This window comes from Polyodon spathula, chromosome 30 (assembly GCF_017654505.1).
Source record: "Polyodon spathula isolate WHYD16114869_AA chromosome 30, ASM1765450v1, whole genome shotgun sequence".
NCBI classification, from domain to species: Eukaryota; Metazoa; Chordata; class Actinopteri; order Acipenseriformes; family Polyodontidae; genus Polyodon; species Polyodon spathula.
The window spans coordinates 2,267,468-2,287,771 of NC_054563.1; the positions used below are offsets into that span (position 1 = coordinate 2,267,468).

At 44.2% G+C, this 20,304-nt stretch overlaps 2 protein-coding genes across 3 annotated transcripts; one reads left to right on the forward strand and one right to left on the reverse strand.

Moving 5' to 3' along the window:
- Positions 1-3,975: 3,975 nt before the first annotated feature.
- prdx4 (peroxiredoxin 4) lies at positions 3,976-9,743 on the forward strand. 2 transcript variants are annotated; one of them, XM_041232654.1, is made up of 8 exons: positions 3,976-4,270; positions 5,688-5,805; positions 6,448-6,564; positions 7,136-7,258; positions 7,589-7,719; positions 8,537-8,571; positions 8,898-8,944; positions 9,586-9,743. In XM_041232654.1, exons 1-8 carry the CDS (start codon positions 4,045-4,047, stop codon positions 9,587-9,589), a joined length of 801 nt encoding a protein of 266 aa, XP_041088588.1. In that variant the 5' UTR covers positions 3,976-4,044; the 3' UTR covers positions 9,590-9,743. The 2 variants fall into 2 exon arrangements, with proteins under 2 accessions (XP_041088588.1, XP_041088587.1); XM_041232653.1 differs by lacking the exon at positions 8,898-8,944 and having other exon boundaries at positions 3,977-4,270.
- Positions 9,744-9,960: 217 nt separating this feature from the next.
- On the reverse strand, positions 9,961-19,373 carry LOC121302639 (acyl-coenzyme A thioesterase 9, mitochondrial-like). The gene is made up of 13 exons (XM_041232652.1): positions 19,146-19,373; positions 18,145-18,315; positions 15,234-15,271; positions 14,673-14,756; positions 14,279-14,382; positions 13,884-13,957; positions 13,611-13,678; positions 13,098-13,209; positions 12,385-12,475; positions 12,016-12,101; positions 11,579-11,666; positions 11,081-11,231; positions 9,961-10,749 (listed from the first exon to the last, which is right to left on the reverse strand). The coding sequence occupies exons 2-13, from the start codon at positions 18,297-18,299 to the stop codon at positions 10,679-10,681; spliced, it is 1,122 nt and encodes a 373-aa protein (XP_041088586.1). The 5' UTR covers positions 18,300-18,315; positions 19,146-19,373; the 3' UTR covers positions 9,961-10,678.
- Positions 19,374-20,304: the final 931 nt, after the last annotated feature.

Sequence of the window (20,304 nt, forward strand, 5' to 3'; positions counted from 1 at the left end):
GACATCAGTGTGAGAGTGGGCTCTGACATCAGTGTGAGAGTGGGCTCTGACATCAGTGTGAGAGTGGGCTCTGACATCAGCGTGAGAGTGGGCTCTGACATCAGCGTGAGAGTGGGTTCTGACATCAGCGTGAGAGTGGGTTCTGACATCAGTGTGAGAGTGGGCTCTGACATCAGTGTGAGAGTGGGCTCTGACATCAGTGTGAGAGTGGGTTCTGACATCAGTGTGAGCCTGGGTTCTGACATCAGCGTGAGAGTGGGTTCTGACATCAGTGTGAGAGTGGGTTCTGACATCAGTGTGAGAGTGGGTTCTGACATCAGCGTGAGAGTGGGTTCTGACATCAGTGTGAGGGTGGGTTCTGACATCAGTGTGAGCCTGGGTTCTGAAAATGGAATTACATGTTTGCTTTTTATGAGGGTAATATTTACCCTTTTGCTTTTGGGGGGTCCTCTGTTGGTGGTACAGGGTGCTATACAAGTCAACTTGTGCTGTTCAACAAATTTAAGAGGCGATTGTTTCTTGTAGTATTGGAAAGGGGTAAACAAAACAAATAGTAGCCCTAGATATAACCCCACTGGCTCCTGCTTTACGACTCGTAGTCTGGGGAGACTGTCTGCATGAGCGGAGTGAGCTTGCTCCAGGAACAGCCTTATCTCCTCAGACTGTGAGAGCTGCAGGGCTACAATGAAACGCTTCACAACATTCTGCTATGCCATCTACGTCTCTTCTCTTTAGACCTGGCAAAGGCAATGGGACAGTTCACTGAGTGTTTACCCCGCTGCACCGGGAAATGGAAGCACAAACCAATGAATGGCGCTTAATGGGTTAAGTGGAAAACGGCCGTTTAGATAGAAGGGTTAAAGGGTTAAAGTGCAGGATTAGAACCACACCCTGACCTTGTGAAACCTAAACATGTTTTGCCTGCATTTCAAACATTTTATATTCATCCCATTTGTGTAAAAACGACTTTCCACCTCCCCATGAACTGCTGTGTATAATGTCAGCAAATCCCTGAGCAGATGGAACACCCTGACTGCAGCACAGGCTTGCAGTATGACTCTCTCATCTGCATTTCATCTGAGCATATGGCAGTGAGACTGCAGCTGATTTTCAAACCCTTTCACTGTGAAGACTCTATGGAGCCTCTGCTGACTGCACTGCAGAACCCAGGCTGTACTGCCTGGGAGCCCCTGTAAGGGCTTTGTCTGCAGAGAAAGACTTTGTATTTATTGGAGGCACAGCGCTGCTTTTGGTCAGATCTTCACAGTTCATTATTATTCAGAAATACTGTCTCCATGCAGATATAGGATACCAGGTGATCTGCAGTCTAAATCTAGACCTTGCTTTCCCCATGTGCAAATGGGTGACAAAAGAACACACACTGGGTATGGCTGTTGTTCTGCTACAACCAAAAACATGTGTTTGGTTTTTTTGAGCAGGCGAAAAACTCATTTTAATGTTATAAAGACGGAGGGGGACGGGACGGGACGGGACAGAGCAGGTAAATTAGTGTTTCAAGTTTCACACTTGCAATGTTCTTTTCCTTGTCAAAAAGGAGGTGGCAGCTACTCTGAAACGGTGCAGTGAGAGCAGAAATCAGCCTCGTGTCAGTGGTTCTGCATGCAGTGTTTGCATCACATTGTGTCGTCATCATCTCAACTCATTCCTAAAAGGGAATGGACAATTTGAAATTATTTGGAGTATTTGACTACTCATTGCACACACAGCACTGAGCCACAGTGTAGAAAGCATGCTACGAGGGTTCCACCTTTTAAGAAAACGTCTGTTCTAGAAAATTGTTGTTCTTGGATAAAACAGGAGCCGACTCAGAGCTGTAAAAGGTTGCATTATAATGAATGAACACTGTAAGGAAATGCATTCTTCTTCTTCTTCTTCTTCTTATTCTTATTCTTATTATTATTATTATTATTATTATAGCAGTGTTTGTACCTGATCTTCAGCCCTTTCAACAGACATGCTTGGCAAGTAGTTTTTTTTAGTAGCAGTGGATAGATAACTTATAGTGTAGCACCCTCTTGTGGTCATTCCTTGAAATGACATTTTGAACAGGGATATCATTTTTTCCACTTTTAAACTGATACGTGACGGAAATTCAGGATGCATTTGACTATACTGGATATACTTAAAGACTATTAAAGAAACAACACAGAGGGTCTGGTTCCTAACGGGCTGTTCTAAATCCACTTATATAAGGGCTCTAGTTTACTTTTGATGACCTATTAACATCTATCTGTAAGTAATTAGTCCTATTTTTCAAAGACATTTAATACAATTACTTACATTCATGTAATTACAGGTACTGACTTCAAATGCCCTTCCTTATTCGCTATTCTCGTCTTATATAAGCTTACCCTGATGCTTATTCAACAATCACCTTCTCAGCATCTCGTGTAACACATCTTCAGTCAAATGAAAGCCTCGGCTGCTGATTATTCTCTGTAATGCAAGGCTCACACGCGTACAGCTTCAAAGGTTTCTTGTCCTTGAATACAAACAAAGCTTCGTTCAAACCAACAAGTGACCCGCATTTGAAGAAGCAATGCACAGCGCAGTGCCGTTAACAGGACCTCCTAAACACATACGGCTCAGAAACAAGTCTGAGAGAGCACTTACACGCGCTCTCTCAGACTGCACACCCTCTATTAAAGTCTGCAAAACGCCCGAGCCCTTTCTATGAAGCCCTCTTCAGAAAACATTGTGTGAACCCCAGAAATTCTGAACGATGCTTCAGTTACATTGTCTTCATCCTCCGCACGTACACGAGCATCTGCTCATCGCAACACTGCCCTAGCATTTTAGAAAGGGGGGTTATCCTGCGCCTCGGCTGTATGACTAATCCCAGTGAAGGCTTTGAAACGATCAGGACCGCGAGAGATATCAAAGCCCTCAGTCTTGCAAGTGGCCTCAGTACCTGTGATACCTGATTTGATAAACGATCATCGGAGACTTGAAACAATTTATTTTTGCTTAAAAAAAAAACAAAAACAAAAACTTTTCAAGCACTTCCACAGATAGCTCCAATTGCAATTTCTAAATGGGACGTGTTCATGTCCACCTGGTGGCAGGATGTCGCAATTGCAGCTAAACACGTAAGAGCAGCTGTCTGTGTATCCCTGGAAACTAACTCGTATGTTTTCCTTAATGTGTGGCAACATCAAACACACTGTAATCTATCTATTAAAACCCCACAAGAGAACTTGCGAGCAGAGCTGCTGTCGCTAATTAGCTTGTCCCATTCCTCTGCGCGTGTGTACATATTTACCACTCTGTGTTGACCTGCGCTGAACAAATGGGTCGAGGAGACTGAAACACGGGCAGCAGCGCTACTTCCAACCACACGGGGCCGCACTCGAGTCTGCATTCAGCAAGCATGGGCACGGCTTCAATTCCTCACTGTGTGGACGTGAGGGGCAGGACATAATCATACCGTTTACAAATGATGGGCCGTATGAAAGAATTCTGTTTGGAATTATTGTTGCAAAAAAGAACTCCAGTGTGTGTACATAATGTGTACAATAATAATAATAATAATAATAATAATAATAATAATAATACAAGCTTTTCCTTTTTATTTACAAATGAACCCCTAGTACCTGGCGTTGCCATGGAGATTCCAATCAAGGGGGCTTTATAATAATAATAAGAAGAAGAAGAAGAAGAAGAAGAAGAAGAATCGGAGGGAGACATATTTGCATGCGTGGCGACTATTCTATAATATGCGGATGTGGAAGACACACATGCACGATAGGCTGCTCGTAGCGATGTAATTTTCCGCATATATAGCAATGGGGGAGATTAACCCTTTTTTTTCAAATATATACTTATTATGTGCAAAATGAACATTTTCAGTAATTTTCAACCTTTCAGTCAAGGGGTAAATAGGTTTGATTGTATCATGCAAAATAAGATGTACAGTGTGTTGTGTGCGTGCACGTTCACGTCCCCTGCGCGTCCCCGCCTATAATAGTTGTTCTTCTGAGTTTTCTGGCCGCTTGAGTCGAGAGACGTGTTCATCGCAGCAAAATGGAGGGCAGAGTCAGCGCTAGAACAAGAAGTTGTTCGTTATTACCTGGCGTGTTAAGTTTGTTGTTCGTTTTTTGCTTGTTGAACCATTTCGTTGCCGCTGTCAGTGCACAAGACCCGAAGAAGGAGCAGGAGTGTTACAATTACGCGGGAGGGCATGTCTACCCCGGGGAGGCGTTTAGGGTGCCAGTGTCCGATCACTCTCTGCACCTCAGCAAAGCAAAGAGTAGGCTTGGTTTGTTATATATTGCATTGTTTTGTGATTACCGCACTGAGCAGACCCTAGTTAAGCTTTTTCTTTGGCGTACATTATTTACGTGCAACAGCAACCACCAAATCGTTGCAAGGCCATGCTAAGTATTGATGCCAGTGTGTTTGTATATTACATTTTACAATGCACGTTATTGCAATATGTTTGTAGGTGAGATTTGAATAGCAAATACGCATCTGTGCATTAAAACATGTTCTATTATACCAGACCATACAATAGCCGAGGACTCCTAGGTGCAATTTGAATGCATTAGCTAACGCATCGGTATTGTATGATTAAGCCTTTGTGTTTAAACACACACACATTTCATTTTGCATTGCGAGGTTGAACTCCTTTTTTGTCATTTAAATAATTACCTGCTGTCCAAATGCTTGGTCTGGTCGTAGCACTGCAAAAAAACACCAGTGTGTTTGGCTGCCGTCCGAAACAGTTTGCGCTCTCGGTTTGGTTCATGGGCTGGCCTTCGCATGTTTTGTTGTTTTTTACATTTACTTGCAATTTAAAGATTTCTTCAGTTGTCGAATGAAGTATTTTTGTTTCTATTGATCAGCGTAAATCAATGGCACAGGTGAAGCTGGCTGTGTCCTGACTCAAGTTGAGGATTCGAACATTCTTGTCATCTCTTGGCTACATAAATAAATACACAACAATGCATCACAGTTGTGTTAAATCACTTGCAACGTGTGCACAATGTTATTGCACAATAATGTAAGCATTGTGTTTTACTAGCGTATTGAAACGTGTGCCAAGGCATTTTAAAAGTCAGATCGACTCTTTGGGGGAACGTTTTTAGGACACGTCATGCAAACACACAGCAAGATACGGCCAACAATGACCCTGGCAGCACTGCTTTTAAAGACACAGCGACCTAAATCCATACAAATAGTGCAGATGTGTGCACCATTATGAGCTGTACTGGTGGCACTAAGGCGGCTTCATAAAACCACCCATTTTCCTTTGTCAACTAAAACTATAGGGCCAGTGAAATCGAAATATTTCTCTTTTCTGCCCTGATGCTGAGCTGCTGGCAGTAGTCTGAGGGGTTATTACTGGGGCAGAGTCTGCCGCACTGGTACTGTAATAAGAAATCCAATACATTGCTGGTTGTTTTTAGACTGGCTCTATTCACTCTGTAAACATGCTGACGTTCAAAAAAAAAAAAGATACTTTAAAAAGCATGTTCTGCCTGAGCTGTAGTGATAAAACTCTCTGTTGTGTTTTTGAACATTGCCCACATAAAACCTGTAGTACTGCCTTTTTAATGGATTGGACTATTGGTTTAAAAACCAAGCCTTTGCAAGGGCCTTTTCATTTTGCTGTATGTCTGTAAGGTTTTCAGACTTCATGCCTTTCTTTTATTCTTTCCTTTCAGTTTCCAAGCCTGCCCCCTATTGGGAAGGTACTGCGGTGATAAAGGGAGAATTTAAAGAGCTCAAACTAACTGACTACAGAGGGAAATATCTTGTGTTTTTCTTCTATCCCCTGGACTTGTGAGTTGGTACTGTTATTGTAATGCCTGAGTGAGCTATAGTAATAAAGTGGTAACAGGGAGTCCCAACTACTGCTCCATGACATCATAAAGGGATAAAGGTGGGTGTGTTCTTGCAGCTGATTGGCTGGTGCTCAGTGAGGTGCTCTGCAAGAACACACCCAGTGTTCTGTCCTCTCTGGTGCAGCTGTATAGGCAAGTTGTATGTAGTGGGATATTGTGCAAATTGAGAGACTCCATTGAGATGTCACAATCATATGCAACCATTCTCTTATCAGACAGCAATTTGTAATGTAGTTGTGGTTGGGGGGTGGGTCAAAACCTTCGGTTATTTCCAAGGTTTGATTAGAGGAAAAGTTCCAAACCCTGAACACTAATTAACTTCACGTGTTAATTTCCCTAAAAAACTAATGAAAATTCTCATAGTGCAAGCAAAAATCACACAGGGATACAAATGACATGCTTTGCTCAGTAGTTTACTGCTTTCCAGGTTGTACTGTGTAAGACACACCTGATCTTGTTACCTGGACACGGTGGCGCATAGACAGGCTCATCGTAAAACCTGGAGTGACGCAAAGTGCTATCCAAGAGTCTTATTTCCGTGTTTATCCCTGAATGAACCTCCCCTCATTGCTCCCTGCAGCACGTTTGTCTGCCCCACTGAGATCATCGCGTTCAGCGACCGCGTGGAAGAGTTCCGGGCGATCGGTGCCGAGGTGGTGGCGTGTTCCACTGACTCGCAGTTCACACACCTGGCATGGTAAGAGAACCCTCCCTTTCTGCACAAACCCACCCACCCGAACTCCCTGCTGTCACCACAGCTCAGGAGCTGCTCTCCAACCACAAGCTTCTGAAAAGCAACGTGCTTCCAAGAGCACGTGGTGAAGAAGCTCGCCCAGGCACTGTCTGTCTCGCAAGCCAACATTGCAGAAGTATATTTTAGGGGGAGGGGGAAAAGGACAAATTGCTGCCACAGCACACACAAAGTGTAATTACTGAATACCTTAAGAATTGGATAAGTGTGCCTCGTGAATATTACATTTTGAAATGTTCAGAACTAGGATTGTGTTCGTTGAGATGCTCTTGCTGTCAGCCCAGGACAGTTCCCACCCACTCATTCTGCAGTGGTAGTAAGTGGATGTTGGTTGTTTCTTGTGATTGGTTGGGCTGATGAAGGCTGTCTTCCAGGAGCTGATTAACTTGTTTTGCAACCGGTATGTTTCTGAACATGTTGTCCCTGTAGATCGCACCACTGGAGATGGGAGAGGGGGTGTTTATGCTACTAGGGGTATGTGCATGCTACTTGCAGACATGTTTTCTTTTTCATGAAGGATAAACACACCTAGAAAGCAGGGCGGACTTGGCCCAATGAAGATCCCTCTTCTCTCAGACCTCACGCACCAGATTGCTAAGGATTACGGTGTATACCTGGAGGACCAAGGACACACACTCAGGTACACGGGTCATATGGATTAGGATTACTGACAGAGATTAGTAAAGCAAGCTGTGTGATCCATAGAAGATGGAATCTGCCTTTTTAACACTTTGTTGCCCAGTGTATAATATATATGATATTGAGAAAATAGGCATTAACTGCTTTATGTATCAGCATTCCCTGGGCAGTTAAGGGTTAAAATTGTTCCTAATCTTTTCCATCAAAGCTAGTCCTTGCGCCCCTGTGTTACGTGTTTTCTAGAACTGGATCTGCATCTTCCTAGGGTAAGTCTTTGGTGTCAGATTAAAGTGGTCCACATTGAATGAAGTGATTTTCTTTTCTTTTTTAGAGGCCTTTTCATTATCGATGACAAAGGAGTGCTTCGGCAGATCACAATGAACGACCTTCCTGTCGGTCGATCGGTGGACGAGACCCTTCGTTTAGTGCAGGCCTTCCAGTACACTGACAAGCATGGAGAGGGTGAGTGAACGTGCACACTTCCAATACACTGACGAGCATGGAGAGGGCGAGTGAGCGTGCACACTTCCAGTACACTGACGAGCATGGAGAGGGCGAGTGAGCGTGCACACTTCCAGTACACTGACGAGCATGGAGAGGGCGAGTGAGCGTGCACACTTCCAGTACACTGACGAGCATGGAGAGGGCGAGTGAGCGTGCACACTTCCAGTACACTGACGAGCATGGAGAGGGCGAGTGAGCGTGCACACTTCCAGTACACTGACGAGCATGGAGAGGGCGAGTGAGCGTGCACAGAGCCGGGGGGGGGTTGCAATAGTGTGGCGTATACCATTACATAAACTTGCCTTGGATTGGAAGACAGTAAGGTTTTTAAATAAGGTTTTATCAACTGTGTTTCTGTCCATGTTCTCAAAAGTACAACTACAGTAGAATCTATCCAAACTGCTGTGAAGGCATATACAGTCATTTATAGGAATGATGCCCATGAAGTCTGGTTTATACTTTGTGCAACTGTCTGGCATAAGAAGGGAGACTGGCTTCCAGAGTTACATTTGAACTCTAGCTGGTGGCGTTGCACCATCCCCAGGTGGTATGAACCTACCCATAGAGATAATAGTGGTGGAAGATGTTGGGGGAACACTTCTCCAGCCACAGAGACGGGCACTTTTCGAGTTTGTGTGTTCCACTGAACCTAAATGTAACAGTTACATTTATTTATTTTTTTTTAAAGTAAAAAACATACACTTTTCTCTGCAAGTTGTAGGAATGTTTCTGATGCCACAATATACTGACACATTGACCCTGTTTTTTCTTGCAGTGTGTCCTGCAGGCTGGAAACCTGGCAGTGAAACAGTAAGTTAGCTCCACCGTTGTTTAATCACGTTTCCTACAGTATTTCTAGTATGAGAGTGAAGGTGGTCACAGTGTAATCGGGATCGCACAAACTTTGCTGTGAAATATGTTATTTTAAAGCAAGCTGCATTGCTGGAAGGGGTGACCTGAATTCTTTTCAGGTACGAAACAGGTTTCTCAAGTATGGCGACTTTATTAATGGTTGGCTTTGTAGCCGAGTGCAGTGTTTTGGTTCTCGTCCGTATGTCGTTGCGAATGTCAGCGTAAGAGTTTCTTCCTACGCAAGCACATTGGCGTCTGTAATCCTGCTGTTTTGGTCCAATCAGATCAATCCTGAGGATGCTATGAAAGCATGGTGGCCAAGGGAAGACCTGTGAGTATCTGATCTTTTGAACAGCTCGATTACAGAAGTTAATTGGTGTGCTGTTTAATTTACTGTTCAAGAGTTGGTTGGTCTGACTCCTTCATTTTCATAAAGGGGTGGTGTTTTTTAATGAAATATGTTATCCTTGCACAGACTGGCCAAAAAACTAAGGTAGAAATGATAAAATCCCTCTAGTCTGCAATCTCTGCAAATGCTTGTCACGCACTAGACCTGTACTGGTTATGTGCAACTATGACTGGGAATGCAGTCTGATGTCGCATGACTGTGCGACTAGCTTGTTCCTCGGTGCAGTGGGTATATTGACACAACGTCCGGTCTCCCGCGTGTTCCTGGAATACCAAAGTTTGCAGGAATCAATGACCGGAACAAGCATAACTCAGGTCACAAGCAGGAGCACCAGGGGCTGTGCATCGTGGGCGATTTTGGCGGTCAGGCAGTGTATTATAATAAGGTTTGCACAGAGCAATGGGGACAGGGGTTAACTTTATAACTAATCAGAATACCAGTGCAAGTCATCTTAACAATAACGGTTAATCGAACCCTGTAAACTGGAAGCTGCAAAAAAGATCAAAAAGCAATCATCCACGGATCAGAGTTCATTGACTGTTTTTGTCTCCCGTTTTTTACAGATAATACCAGACCCCTCTGGAAAACTGAAGTATTTTGATAAACTAAATTGAAATCAACACACAGACATATCATCATTTGTTTTCCACCGCAAATTATTTTCACTGGGTTCTTGCATTTCAGTTACTCAAGTTCTCAATAAAGAATGGTTTTGCTACTACCACCTGAATCTTTGAGTTTGAGTATGCATTAAAGCGATGCTTGTAGGCTGTAATGGGTCTGAAGCTGTAGACAGCATTTACTGGGATTAAGAATACAGATTACAGCACTGGAATTGGCAATTAGGATTATCAACACATTAAGAGCATTAGATTGAGGGCGGCTGTTTTAGACCAGTAAAATAAATCCCACTATTTAAATTAAATGTAATCAATTACTGCAGTTAAATAGTTTTATTTATTATCATCTATACAGCAGATTCAGTTTCCATACCCCAGAACAGCTAGCCCATGCCCACATGACTTATTTCTGATGCCTTTTACCCACTTAATGTACACACACATCCAGACCATAATTTAAATATTGGTTGTTTTCAGTAACCTGTCCTACCCATTATTGCAACCCCCTGTCCAGACATTCTTCTCTAGAGCACTGCAGATACATGTTTGTGTGCCTTGTATCTTTATTACAACCAACCCCTAGAGACAGGAGCTCTCAGTATAGTTTAACACACAGTGGTTTAACTTTTACTGTGTTTCACACAAAAAAAGAAAGCAAAAAAACCCTAACTGCAGAAGCTTGGGTTGGGTTGCACACAGCACACCAACATTTAAGAATGGCTCCATAAAAAATGTTTAAACTGAATCCTCATTTGTGTGTGTGTGTGTCTATATAGAAAACATACTTGATAAATAAATAAAAAAAAAAACAGTGATATGATTGATTATATTCCAGCAATATAAAATGTAGTTTTAAAAGAGGCTGACAGTTGTAGCAGCGACTTTTGTAAACATACAGCACCGCTGCGTTGGAGCTACCAGGGTACTCAAGAGGCAGTCCCTCGCTGCAGATATACACTGTTCAAGTGATATTTACTGCATGCAAGGAGGACTATGACGTGGCAGGAGCTCTGATACCAGGTAAGCGGTCTAGTCTTCACTCAGACAGTGGCGTTCCATTATAGGTGATGTCAAAGTGTCTCTTTCCATCCAGGTACAGCATGGATTCTACAGGAGAAAGAGACGACACAGTCGCCTCTAGTGAAACGTGTTGATGCAACTGAAAGAGAATGTCAGTGTCCCCAGTGGGCTGCAGTAAAACGTATTACATGGGCAATTTGTCCACAGCAGATCTGGACCTATAGCGCTTTGCTAAAAAATACATTAAGAGCAGTTGTTTCAGCAACCCAAATCTGTAAGACTGGACACAAAGTCAAGCTAATGCATGCTGTTATGAGACTACCTGTGTGAAGGACACAAATGTCCCAGTTTGTTTGCTCTTTAACTAGAGTTAACAAAACAAAAAAAAAAATTCTATTACAAAAGGAGTCTGAATTACCTCCATAACTTTTGGGTACAATCTGTGGAACCTCGTTCTCGGAGCAGAATGTAAAGTGGAAGATATTGGTAGTGTTGTGCTTCCCGGACTGGCTGTCAAACACTTCGGTGTGCACTCTCACCTGGATGTGGTTGCCTTTTGTGTAACAGACCTGCCAGACAAGAACAGAGTAAATACAGGAGGACAGCGAAGCTGCAGCTTCCTGCAGAATTACCTGGAAGACTAGCACGTCTTTCTTTTACAATGACAAACACTTAACATGCTAACGTCTATGTTAGTAATATACTGTGCATTCCCCAACTCGGCTTTCAATCCAAAATTAATACTTAAGCAGCAGAAAAGGCTACTGTGGAACATAATGCAATACAGTGTGGTATGTTTTTCAATGAGCACTTTACACAAGGCATTAAGTGTTTTTACATGTTTATAGCTTGTTCTTGGGCAGTCAGGATGTCAGTGGGCACTCCCTGAACAGTGAATACGGTGACTGGGTCTTACTTGCGAGGACAGGAACAGTAAGGAGCCAATCTCAACTGGTTTCTGAAACATGATGTCATCCACAGCCACCAGATGAGGCCTGGAGCCACTAGAAAGGCAAGATACGCGTGGTAAGAACTGGACATTAACTGCGTAGTGCAGCAGTTTCAATAGGCCGACACTGAGGTAACATTGAAGCCGGATGTGAAGCAGCTGTGTCTGCTTGTGTGTCTAGAGGATCAACGCTGCTGCAGCGCCTCAATAAATGATGCAGGCAGTTAGGAAAATATGAAAAGCCATTTTCCAAATTCCTCTCTGCAACAGCACTTCAATCAGAGGCGAGCAGGTGTGTTTCACACAGAGAGATGGTGTGGTTACATTAGGAGATTGCAGAACATGCTTTAAAACCTTTGAAACAAACACTTCTAATAAAACAATCATTCACCCTTTCCACTTACCCATAGGTGCAAGCATTGGCCCAACCCAGTTCATAGGCTTTCCTCATTAGGAAACCACCAAAGATTCGATTAAAAATGTTGCGTTCCTTTAAAAAGAGAAGAATTTCTAATTGCACTGCGTATACATCACCACTATGTTTCTGTTTCTTGCCTTTGTTATGTTGGAACTGTTTCTGTAGAGCATTGTACAGCACAGAGGCTGCAGCAGCCCCTCATTTCAGGGGCAATCCCAGGATTCCCAAGAAATATTTCTTCTTTATAGAGGATCCAAAGCAACTTTTTACTCTTACCTCTTCGTGAATTCTTTTGGAACATTAAAACGCTGCTGGTAACTGTCATGACGAGAGCAGGTTTCATTGCCTTGCATACCTGGGGGTGACAGATCTCAAGACCTTTAAGCTTGGCATCTTCCATCCACACAGAGTTTGGAGGCAAAATGCGACTACGGAAGCTCACGGTCCTGTAAAGCAACAGGATTCTTTTAATAACCTTCAGAAGCAAATGTAATAACTAGAGATTGTTTTAAAAAGGAAACAATAACGCTTTCTATGAGAGTATAATTTCAGTCTGATACTAACTTGCTGCCATGTGTAAACACAGCCTGTGTGTCTTCTACCAGCCCCCGAGTGTAAAGATTAACTAATGTGACCATACGACACGTATAAAGATATGCAGGTCACGATATGGCACGTATCACGATATGCAGGTCACAATACAATGTCTATCGAGATACACAAGATGGTCCTGATTGGCTACTTGTAAGATGCCTAATAACATCAAATGATAATTTAATGACAGGGAGGGTATCTTCATACCAACTACAAAATACACATTCAACATGCAAGAACCATCTGGTGAACTACAATCAATCTGCTTTTGATCTTGTATCACGACACAAAGGGTACATAAAAGAAATGAATCGTTACACCCCTACCGCCCTTATCAAAGTCTGCCAGATATGCTGTTATGGTCACCTACCGAAACATACGTGCACCAGAGAGATCTTTTACATATTACAGTGACATGGCTGTAAGCCATTTGATAACGAATCAGTCGTGCAAGGGACCGTGTTCCATACTCACGTGGAATCCAGCGTGTTGAGGAACATGCTGTGCACAATCTTTCTTTCTTCAGCAGTGGGTGCCATTTTCAGTAAAGACGCTGTTTTAATCTCTGACCGTCTTGTTTTATTTACTGAGGTAAACACAGGTGATGAAAAGACAGGGTTGGAATAATGAAAGCTGCCGCCCACTGTATCTTGTTTCTGTGCTACAGCGCTAATCAGTTCAAACAGATATAAAACGCTTCTATATTTAAAAGTCAGTTCCGAACACCTAATCCAGGTGGGTGGGAGGTTGCAGAGCTACTGTATGTAATGGTTACAGTTCACAGCTCCAATTGCTTTATTACCAACCTATTACCTGGATATACAAAAAAATCTAGATTTAGATGCAGCTAAAGTGTACTAGTAAGTAACAATGTCCCTTTACAATGGAGTAGCACAAGTTTGGGAAGCCCTGCACTAAACGATGAACAACGCTAGTACTGTACGTTGCATCTTTAAACAAACACACCATGCCATGCTCAGCACTCACCTTCTCCCTGCTTAAACAGGGCCTCCTCCTCTGGGCCTTCTGGTATCAGGGGATTAATGAAGGCAGCCCTGCCAATGCAAGCGACAGTGCAGTGAGGCACACACAACTAAACTGTATCAAAATGCATTTATATAACCAAAAAGTTACACTTCAAGAAATCTTACATCCAAATAATTATTTGAAACAATGTTTTAAATAAAACAAAAAACGGTCCTCAATACAATTCTGAAAGTTTGGTGAAAAGGGCTGGCTGTTTCAGCAGGGAGACACTACCTCTTGTTCTCTGGATCCCGGGCAACCATTACGAACGTCGCATCCAATACAGGACTATAGGCACCGTCATGGAACTACAAAGAGAGAACGGATTATTAAAAGAGTGCACAGCTGGAAATGAAGTGGAGCCTGCCTAATGACAGAAGACAGGAGACACGTCTTTACAAACAGAGTGGCGAGGGCATGGACTGGGTTACCTAGTCATGGAGTTGAAGTTGAATCAATGGGATCCTTTAAGATCCAACTTCATAAAGTTTTCAATGAGCCACCAGGAACCAGACAAGCATGGACAGAACCAATGGCCTCCTCTCGTTCGTAAGCTTTCTCACGCTCTTCAAGTTTTACAAGCGTTTGCTTTTGGAAAAGGTTCGAGCAGCCTAAACACCTTTACTTACCTGAAGCATGCGCATCTTGGCTTCCATAGAAGTCTTGCCAACCCAGGAGACATGTCCAGTAAACTTAATGTCACAGTCTGGGTAGATAATGTTTTTCCTCATATCTGAAAACAAGGCAGTGGCAGTGTTTACATATAACCCTGCAATATGAAGCCACCATCTCAAACACAGAATCACAGAACACAATAAGTGTACCAAATTAAAAGATTTATCACCTGTAAACAAAACCAGGTCACAGATTTGAAATTGTGCTGTTGTGGTCTCCATAACTCTTTCAACACAAGCCTGCATCTTAATGGTCTGTGAGGTAGATACAGTGGAAGAAGCAGCACTCAATATCCAGAAACATGATGCCTGCCCTCACCCGGAGGCTTCTAATATACGAAAGACCTACCGATTTTATCCACCAGAGCGGTGACAATAGACAGGGGGGATCTCTGAAGAGAGGCGTCCTTGGTGTGCGAATAGCAGATAAGAACTGCAAGGAAAAAGAAAAAGGGAAAACAAACGTTGGGGCATTGCTTGCACACTGTGTTACTGAGGTGCTATCAACAATTAAACAGGAGTTCACATAGCTTCTCTTATCCTTCATTACTGCAGATTGTTCAATTGATGCCAGCTACAGACAATTCTGATCAGGCACGTTTAGCGGCTGGTAAAAAATAAAATCAGGAGCAGCCAAATTTCTGATTTACACTGGCACTTGTCAGGACAGTGGAATTTGCTCTTAAATGAATCAAGATGCTGTAAGCAGGGGGTGGGAAACCTCCAAACCCCCACCCCACAAAAGCAACTCCTCAGCGGCCTTACAACACAAGATGCAACAGGTGAGGTTTTTCAGTACACATATGGGCCTTTCTGGGTTAACCGTTTAATTCCTCACAAACCAGGACTGCCCTTTGGATTGGCCCATTACATAAACATATATATTACACACAAAAAAAAAGAGAAATACCTCCTAAACTATCAAGGTCCTCAAGGATTCTGCCAAACCTGTTGAAGAAAGAAACAAAAACAACACCGTATTCAATACTGAGGAGATCTGCTCACACCTCCTCCTCCTCTCAGACCCGCTCCGTCCTTACCAAACACTGTATTCAATACTGAGGAGATCCGCTCACACCTCCTCCTCCTCTCAGACCCGCTCCGTCCTTACCAAACACTGTATTCAATACTGAGGAGATCCGCTCACACCTCCTCCTCCTCTCAGACCCGCTCCATCCTTACCAAACACTGTATTCAATACTGAGGAGATCCGCTCACACCACCTCCTCCTCCTCTCAGACCCGCTCCGTCCTTACCAAACACTGTATTCAATACTGAGGAGATCCGCTCACACCTCCTCCTCCTCCTCTCAGACCCGCTCCGTCCTTACCAAACACTGTATTCAATACTGAGGAGATCCGCTCACACCACCTCCTCCTCCTCTCAGACCCGCTCCGTCCTTACCAAACACTGTATTCAATACTGAGGAGATCCGCTCACACCTCCTCCTCCTCCTCTCAGACCCGCTCCGTCCTTACCAAACACTGTATTCAATACTGAGGAGATCCGCTCACACCTCCTCCTCCTCTCAGACCCGCTCCGTCCTTACCAAACACTGTATTCAATACTGAGGAGATCCGCTCACACCTCCTCCTCCTCTCAGACCCGCTCCGTCCTTACCAAACACTGTATTCAATACTGAGGAGATCCGCTCACACCACCTCCTCCTCCTCTCAGACCCGCTCCGTCCTTACCAAACACTGTATTCAATACTGAGGAGATCCGCTCACACCTCCTCCTCCTCTCAGACCCGCTCCGTCCTTACCAAACACTGTATTCAATACTGAGGAGATCCGCTCACACCTCCTCCTCCTCTCAGACCCGCTCCGTCCTTACCAAACACTGTATTCAATACTGAGGAGATCCGCTCACACCTCCTCCTCCTCTCAGACCCGCTCCGTCCTTACCAAACACTGTATTCAATACTGAGGAGATCCGCTCACACCTCCTCCTCCTCTCAGACCCGCTCCGTCCTTACCAAACACTGTATTCAATACTGAGGAGATCCGCTCACACCTCCTCCTCCTCTCAGACCCGCTCCGTCCTTACCAAACACTGTATTCAATACTGAGGAGATCCGCTCACACCTCCTCCTCCTCTCAGACCCGCTCCGTCCTTACCAAACACTGTATTCAATACTGAGGAGATCCGCTTCACACCTCCTCCTCCTCTCAGACCCGCTCCGTCCTTACCAAACACTGTATTCAATACTGAGGAGATCCGCTCACACCTCCTCCTCCTCTCAGACCCGCTCCGTCCTTACCAAACACTGTATTCAATACTGAGGAGATCCGCTCACACCTCCTCCTCCTCTCAGACCCGCTCCGTCCTTACCAAACACTGTATTCAATACTGAGGAGATCCGCTCACACCTCCTCCTCCTCTCAGACCCGCTCCGTCCTTACCAAACACTGTATTCAATACTGAGGAGATCCGCTCACACCTCCTCCTCCTCTCAGACCCGCTCCGTCCTTACCAAACACTGTATTCAATACTGAGGAGATCCGCTCACACCTCCTCCTCCTCTCAGACCCGCTCCGTCCTTACCAAACACTGTATTCAATACTGAGGAGATCCGCTCACACCTCCTCCTCCTCCTCAGACCCGCTCCGTCCTTACCACACTGTATTCAATACTGAGGAGATCCGCTCACACCTCCTCCTCCTCTCAGACCCGCTCCGTCCTTACCAAACACTGTATTCAATACTGAGGAGATCCGCTCACACCTCCTCCTCCTCTCAGACCCGCTCCGTCCTTACCAAACACTGTATTCAATACTGAGGAGATCCGCTCACACCACCTCCTCCTCCTCTCAGACCCGCTCCGTCCTTACCAAACACTGTATTCAATACTGAGGAGATCCGCTCACACCACCTCCTCCTCCTCTCAGACCCGCTCCGTCCTTACCAAACACTGTATTCAATACTGAGGAGATCCGCTCACACCTCCTCCTCCTCCTCTCAGACCCGCTCCGTCCTTACCAAACACTGTATTCAATACTGAGGAGATCCGCTCACACCACCTCCTCCTCCTCTCAGACCCGCTCCGTCCTTACCAAACACTGTATTCAATACTGAGGAGATCCGCTCACACCACCTCCTCCTCCTCTCAGACCCGCTCCGTCCTTACCAAACACTGTATTCAATACTGAGGAGATCCGCTCACACCTCCTCCTCCTCCTCTCAGACCCGCTCCGTCCTTACCAAACACTGTATTCAATACTGAGGAGATCCGCTCACACCTCCTCCTCCTCTCAGACCCGCTCCGTCCTTACCAAACACTGTATTCAATACTGAGGAGATCCGCTCACACCTCCTCCTCCTCTCAGACCCGCTCCGTCCTTACCAAACACTGTATTCAATACTGAGGAGATCCGCTCACACCTCCTCCTCCTCTCAGACCCGCTCCGTCCTTACCAAACACAGTATTCAATACTGAGGAGATCCGCTCACACCTCCTCCTCCTCTCAGACCCGCTCCGTCCTTACCAAACCTGTATTCAATACCTCCTCCTCTCAGACCCGCTCCGTCCTTACCAAACACTGTATTCAATACTGAGGAGATCCGCTCACACCACCTCCTCCTCCTCTCAGACCCGCTCCGTCCTTACCAAACACTGTATTCAATACTGAGGAGATCCGCTCACACCTCCTCCTCCTCCTCTCAGACCCGCTCCGTCCTTACCAAACACTGTATTCAATACTGAGGAGATCCGCTCACACCTCCTCCTCCTCTCAGACCCGCTCCATCCTTACCAAACACTGTATTCAATACTGAGGAGATCCGCTCGCACCACCACCACCTCCTCCTCCTCCTCCTCACCTCACACTGTTGTGAACATTGAGGTACTTCTCACGCAGCCCGTGCTGGCTCCCAAGTGGCAGGTGGACCTCAATATAGCTGTCCTTCATTCTCCGCGGCGGGAGGTCTTCTTGACGCTTAGCAAGAAGAGAACTCAGAGAAGTTCTGTCCTTCATAGCCTGACGGTGGTCACTGCCGTGGAAAGAGTTTAAAACTGTTCTGTCAATTTATCGTCAGGAAATATTTTCAGGGTGAACTGTCATGTACTATACTTTACTGTAGAAAGGTACTTCATTGATTAACTCCTTTAATGTTTCCATTTACAGCACTTTGCATGCCAGTGTTAGTACTGTGCAAGGCTGACAGCATGCCAGTGATGTGTTTCAGCACCAGCAGTTGAAAATCTCATACAGGAGCAGGGAGAGTCACAAATCACTCCACTTGTATAAAGCTACTGTTAGAAGCAGCTATTGAACTGACACAGAACGAGAGCACTCAGAGCTTTGTCCAGAGGAACGCCAGGACAGCAGGCAGGGAATGCACAGTGAGTTCAAACCAGGACAGGCAGGTTCAAAGGGACCTCATAATCCTACAGCACCTGAACGTACCATTATTGTCGTATCATTTATTCATATTATTACTATTGGTCAGCGAGGCAGAGTTTGGGTTTGCAACAGCAGGAACAAACGCGAAGGTAAGCATGATTTTAACAGGTGCTAGTCAAATGCAAACCGAAAGACATCTAGGAGGAGGATAGAGCTGTATGATGAAAGGGTGGTTAAGGTGCAAAATCCAGACAGTTGTGTTGTTAACTGTGTAGAGCAACAAACAGACTGCTGGATGGAATCACAGCATCATTTTGTTTGATTGAGGACCCTAAAAATGGGTTCGGTCATCTATATAGAGAACAGGACTCCAGTCTTTTTGGTGCATGGTATAGATATACAGTCCTGATTCCTCCCCCCTGAACCATCAATAAGTCAGATGCAGTAATAAAAAGCATATAGAATAAAATAATATACCTCCAGTTTGTAGAAACGCCCACGATTTCTCTTAGTCTGTCCCTCACTGAAAAATATGAATTGCAATTTTCACAAATTACATAAAAACACAAAACAACACACACTGACAGTAGCAATGCTTTTAGCTTAATGCATCTAGTACAACCTCATCAGTGTTCCAGTCTACTCTGATCAGGATTCAAGACTACAGACAGCGTTTGAAACATGTTCACCAAGGAGGTTATCTTTCTGTGAATCCCTCCACACATCGACACCTGGGTGCAAACTGGCAAACTGTTTACTCCAAAACTGGGTTTCTGCAATGGAGGTACCAGTCCTTGCAGAGGACATCTCTGAGAAAAATGATCCATTGAGGTATATCAAGACATTCTACTATGCACTGGGCTTGCCGGACCTAAGTACCACTTAGCTGATGCACTATTGTACTACTAATAAGTCATTGCAGATACCACTTGTAATCCTAAATTGTAGCATCTATTTCATATTGTATTTTAGTAGTATTATTTGCACTTACCCTAAACTATACTGTACTTAAATAGGAATCTTGCATTGTAACCCTGTACTGCCCTGCAAGTCACCTTGGCTAAAAGGTGTCTGCCAAATAAATAAATAAATACTAATAACATTCCTTTGAGTCACTTTAAAAATGGGATTAAAGCATGTCTAGATAGCGCGTTCATTCATGCACAGCACCACTGAAAGCATTCTGTGTAAAGGACATTTACAAGGAATTTACAAGGTCATGCTTTAACAAGATCAGTGGCTTTCACTGTAGGACCATGTCGTGCCTGATTCACCGAGCTCTAACTCTGGAGTTATTTATAGAATGTTTCTTTCAAAGTCTGCTTTAGAAAAAAAATAAAAATAATAAAATACAGTTTGATTTGCATGCCTGTTCTAGGCTGCAGCTGGCTTTACTTTACTTTGCTCATAAATTACTTTGAAAAATAAAAACATTCTTTAAATAACTTCTGAGTTGCAGCTTTCTGAAATCAGGTCCACTATAGTATTCAGAGCACCAGTGACTGCATTGCAGTTCTATGCATTTACTGCTGTGCTGATGCTTCATGCACAGCCCTATCAGCATTGCAACCCTGTATAATAACACATTGCCATGAAAATGCAAACTGCAAACCTCTATACCACACCAGCAAGGGAT

What these genes read in the sequence shown, in the direction of transcription:
- LOC121302639 (XM_041232652.1), bottom strand. Translation starts at nt 18,299, where the DNA reads ATGAAGGACAGAACTTCTCTGAGTTCTCTTCTTGCTAAGCGTCAAGAA. An exon ending in GGACCTTGATAGTTTAGGAG is followed by an intron (nt 14,757 to 15,233) that starts GTATTTCTCTTT and finishes TTTTCCTTGCAG; the next exon opens with TTCTTATCTGCTATTCGCAC. An exon ending in TGTACCCAAAAGTTATGGAG is followed by an intron (nt 10,750 to 11,080) that starts GTAATTCAGACT and finishes TTTCTCCTGTAG; the next exon opens with AATCCATGCTGTACCTGGAT.
- prdx4 (XM_041232654.1), top strand. Translation starts at nt 4,045, where the DNA reads ATGGAGGGCAGAGTCAGCGCTAGAACAAGAAGTTGTTCGTTATTACCT. An exon ending in TTCTTCTATCCCCTGGACTT is followed by an intron (nt 5,806 to 6,447) that starts GTGAGTTGGTAC and finishes TGCTCCCTGCAG; the next exon opens with CACGTTTGTCTGCCCCACTG. An exon ending in GGAAACCTGGCAGTGAAACA is followed by an intron (nt 8,572 to 8,897) that starts GTAAGTTAGCTC and finishes TGGTCCAATCAG; the next exon opens with ATCAATCCTGAGGATGCTAT.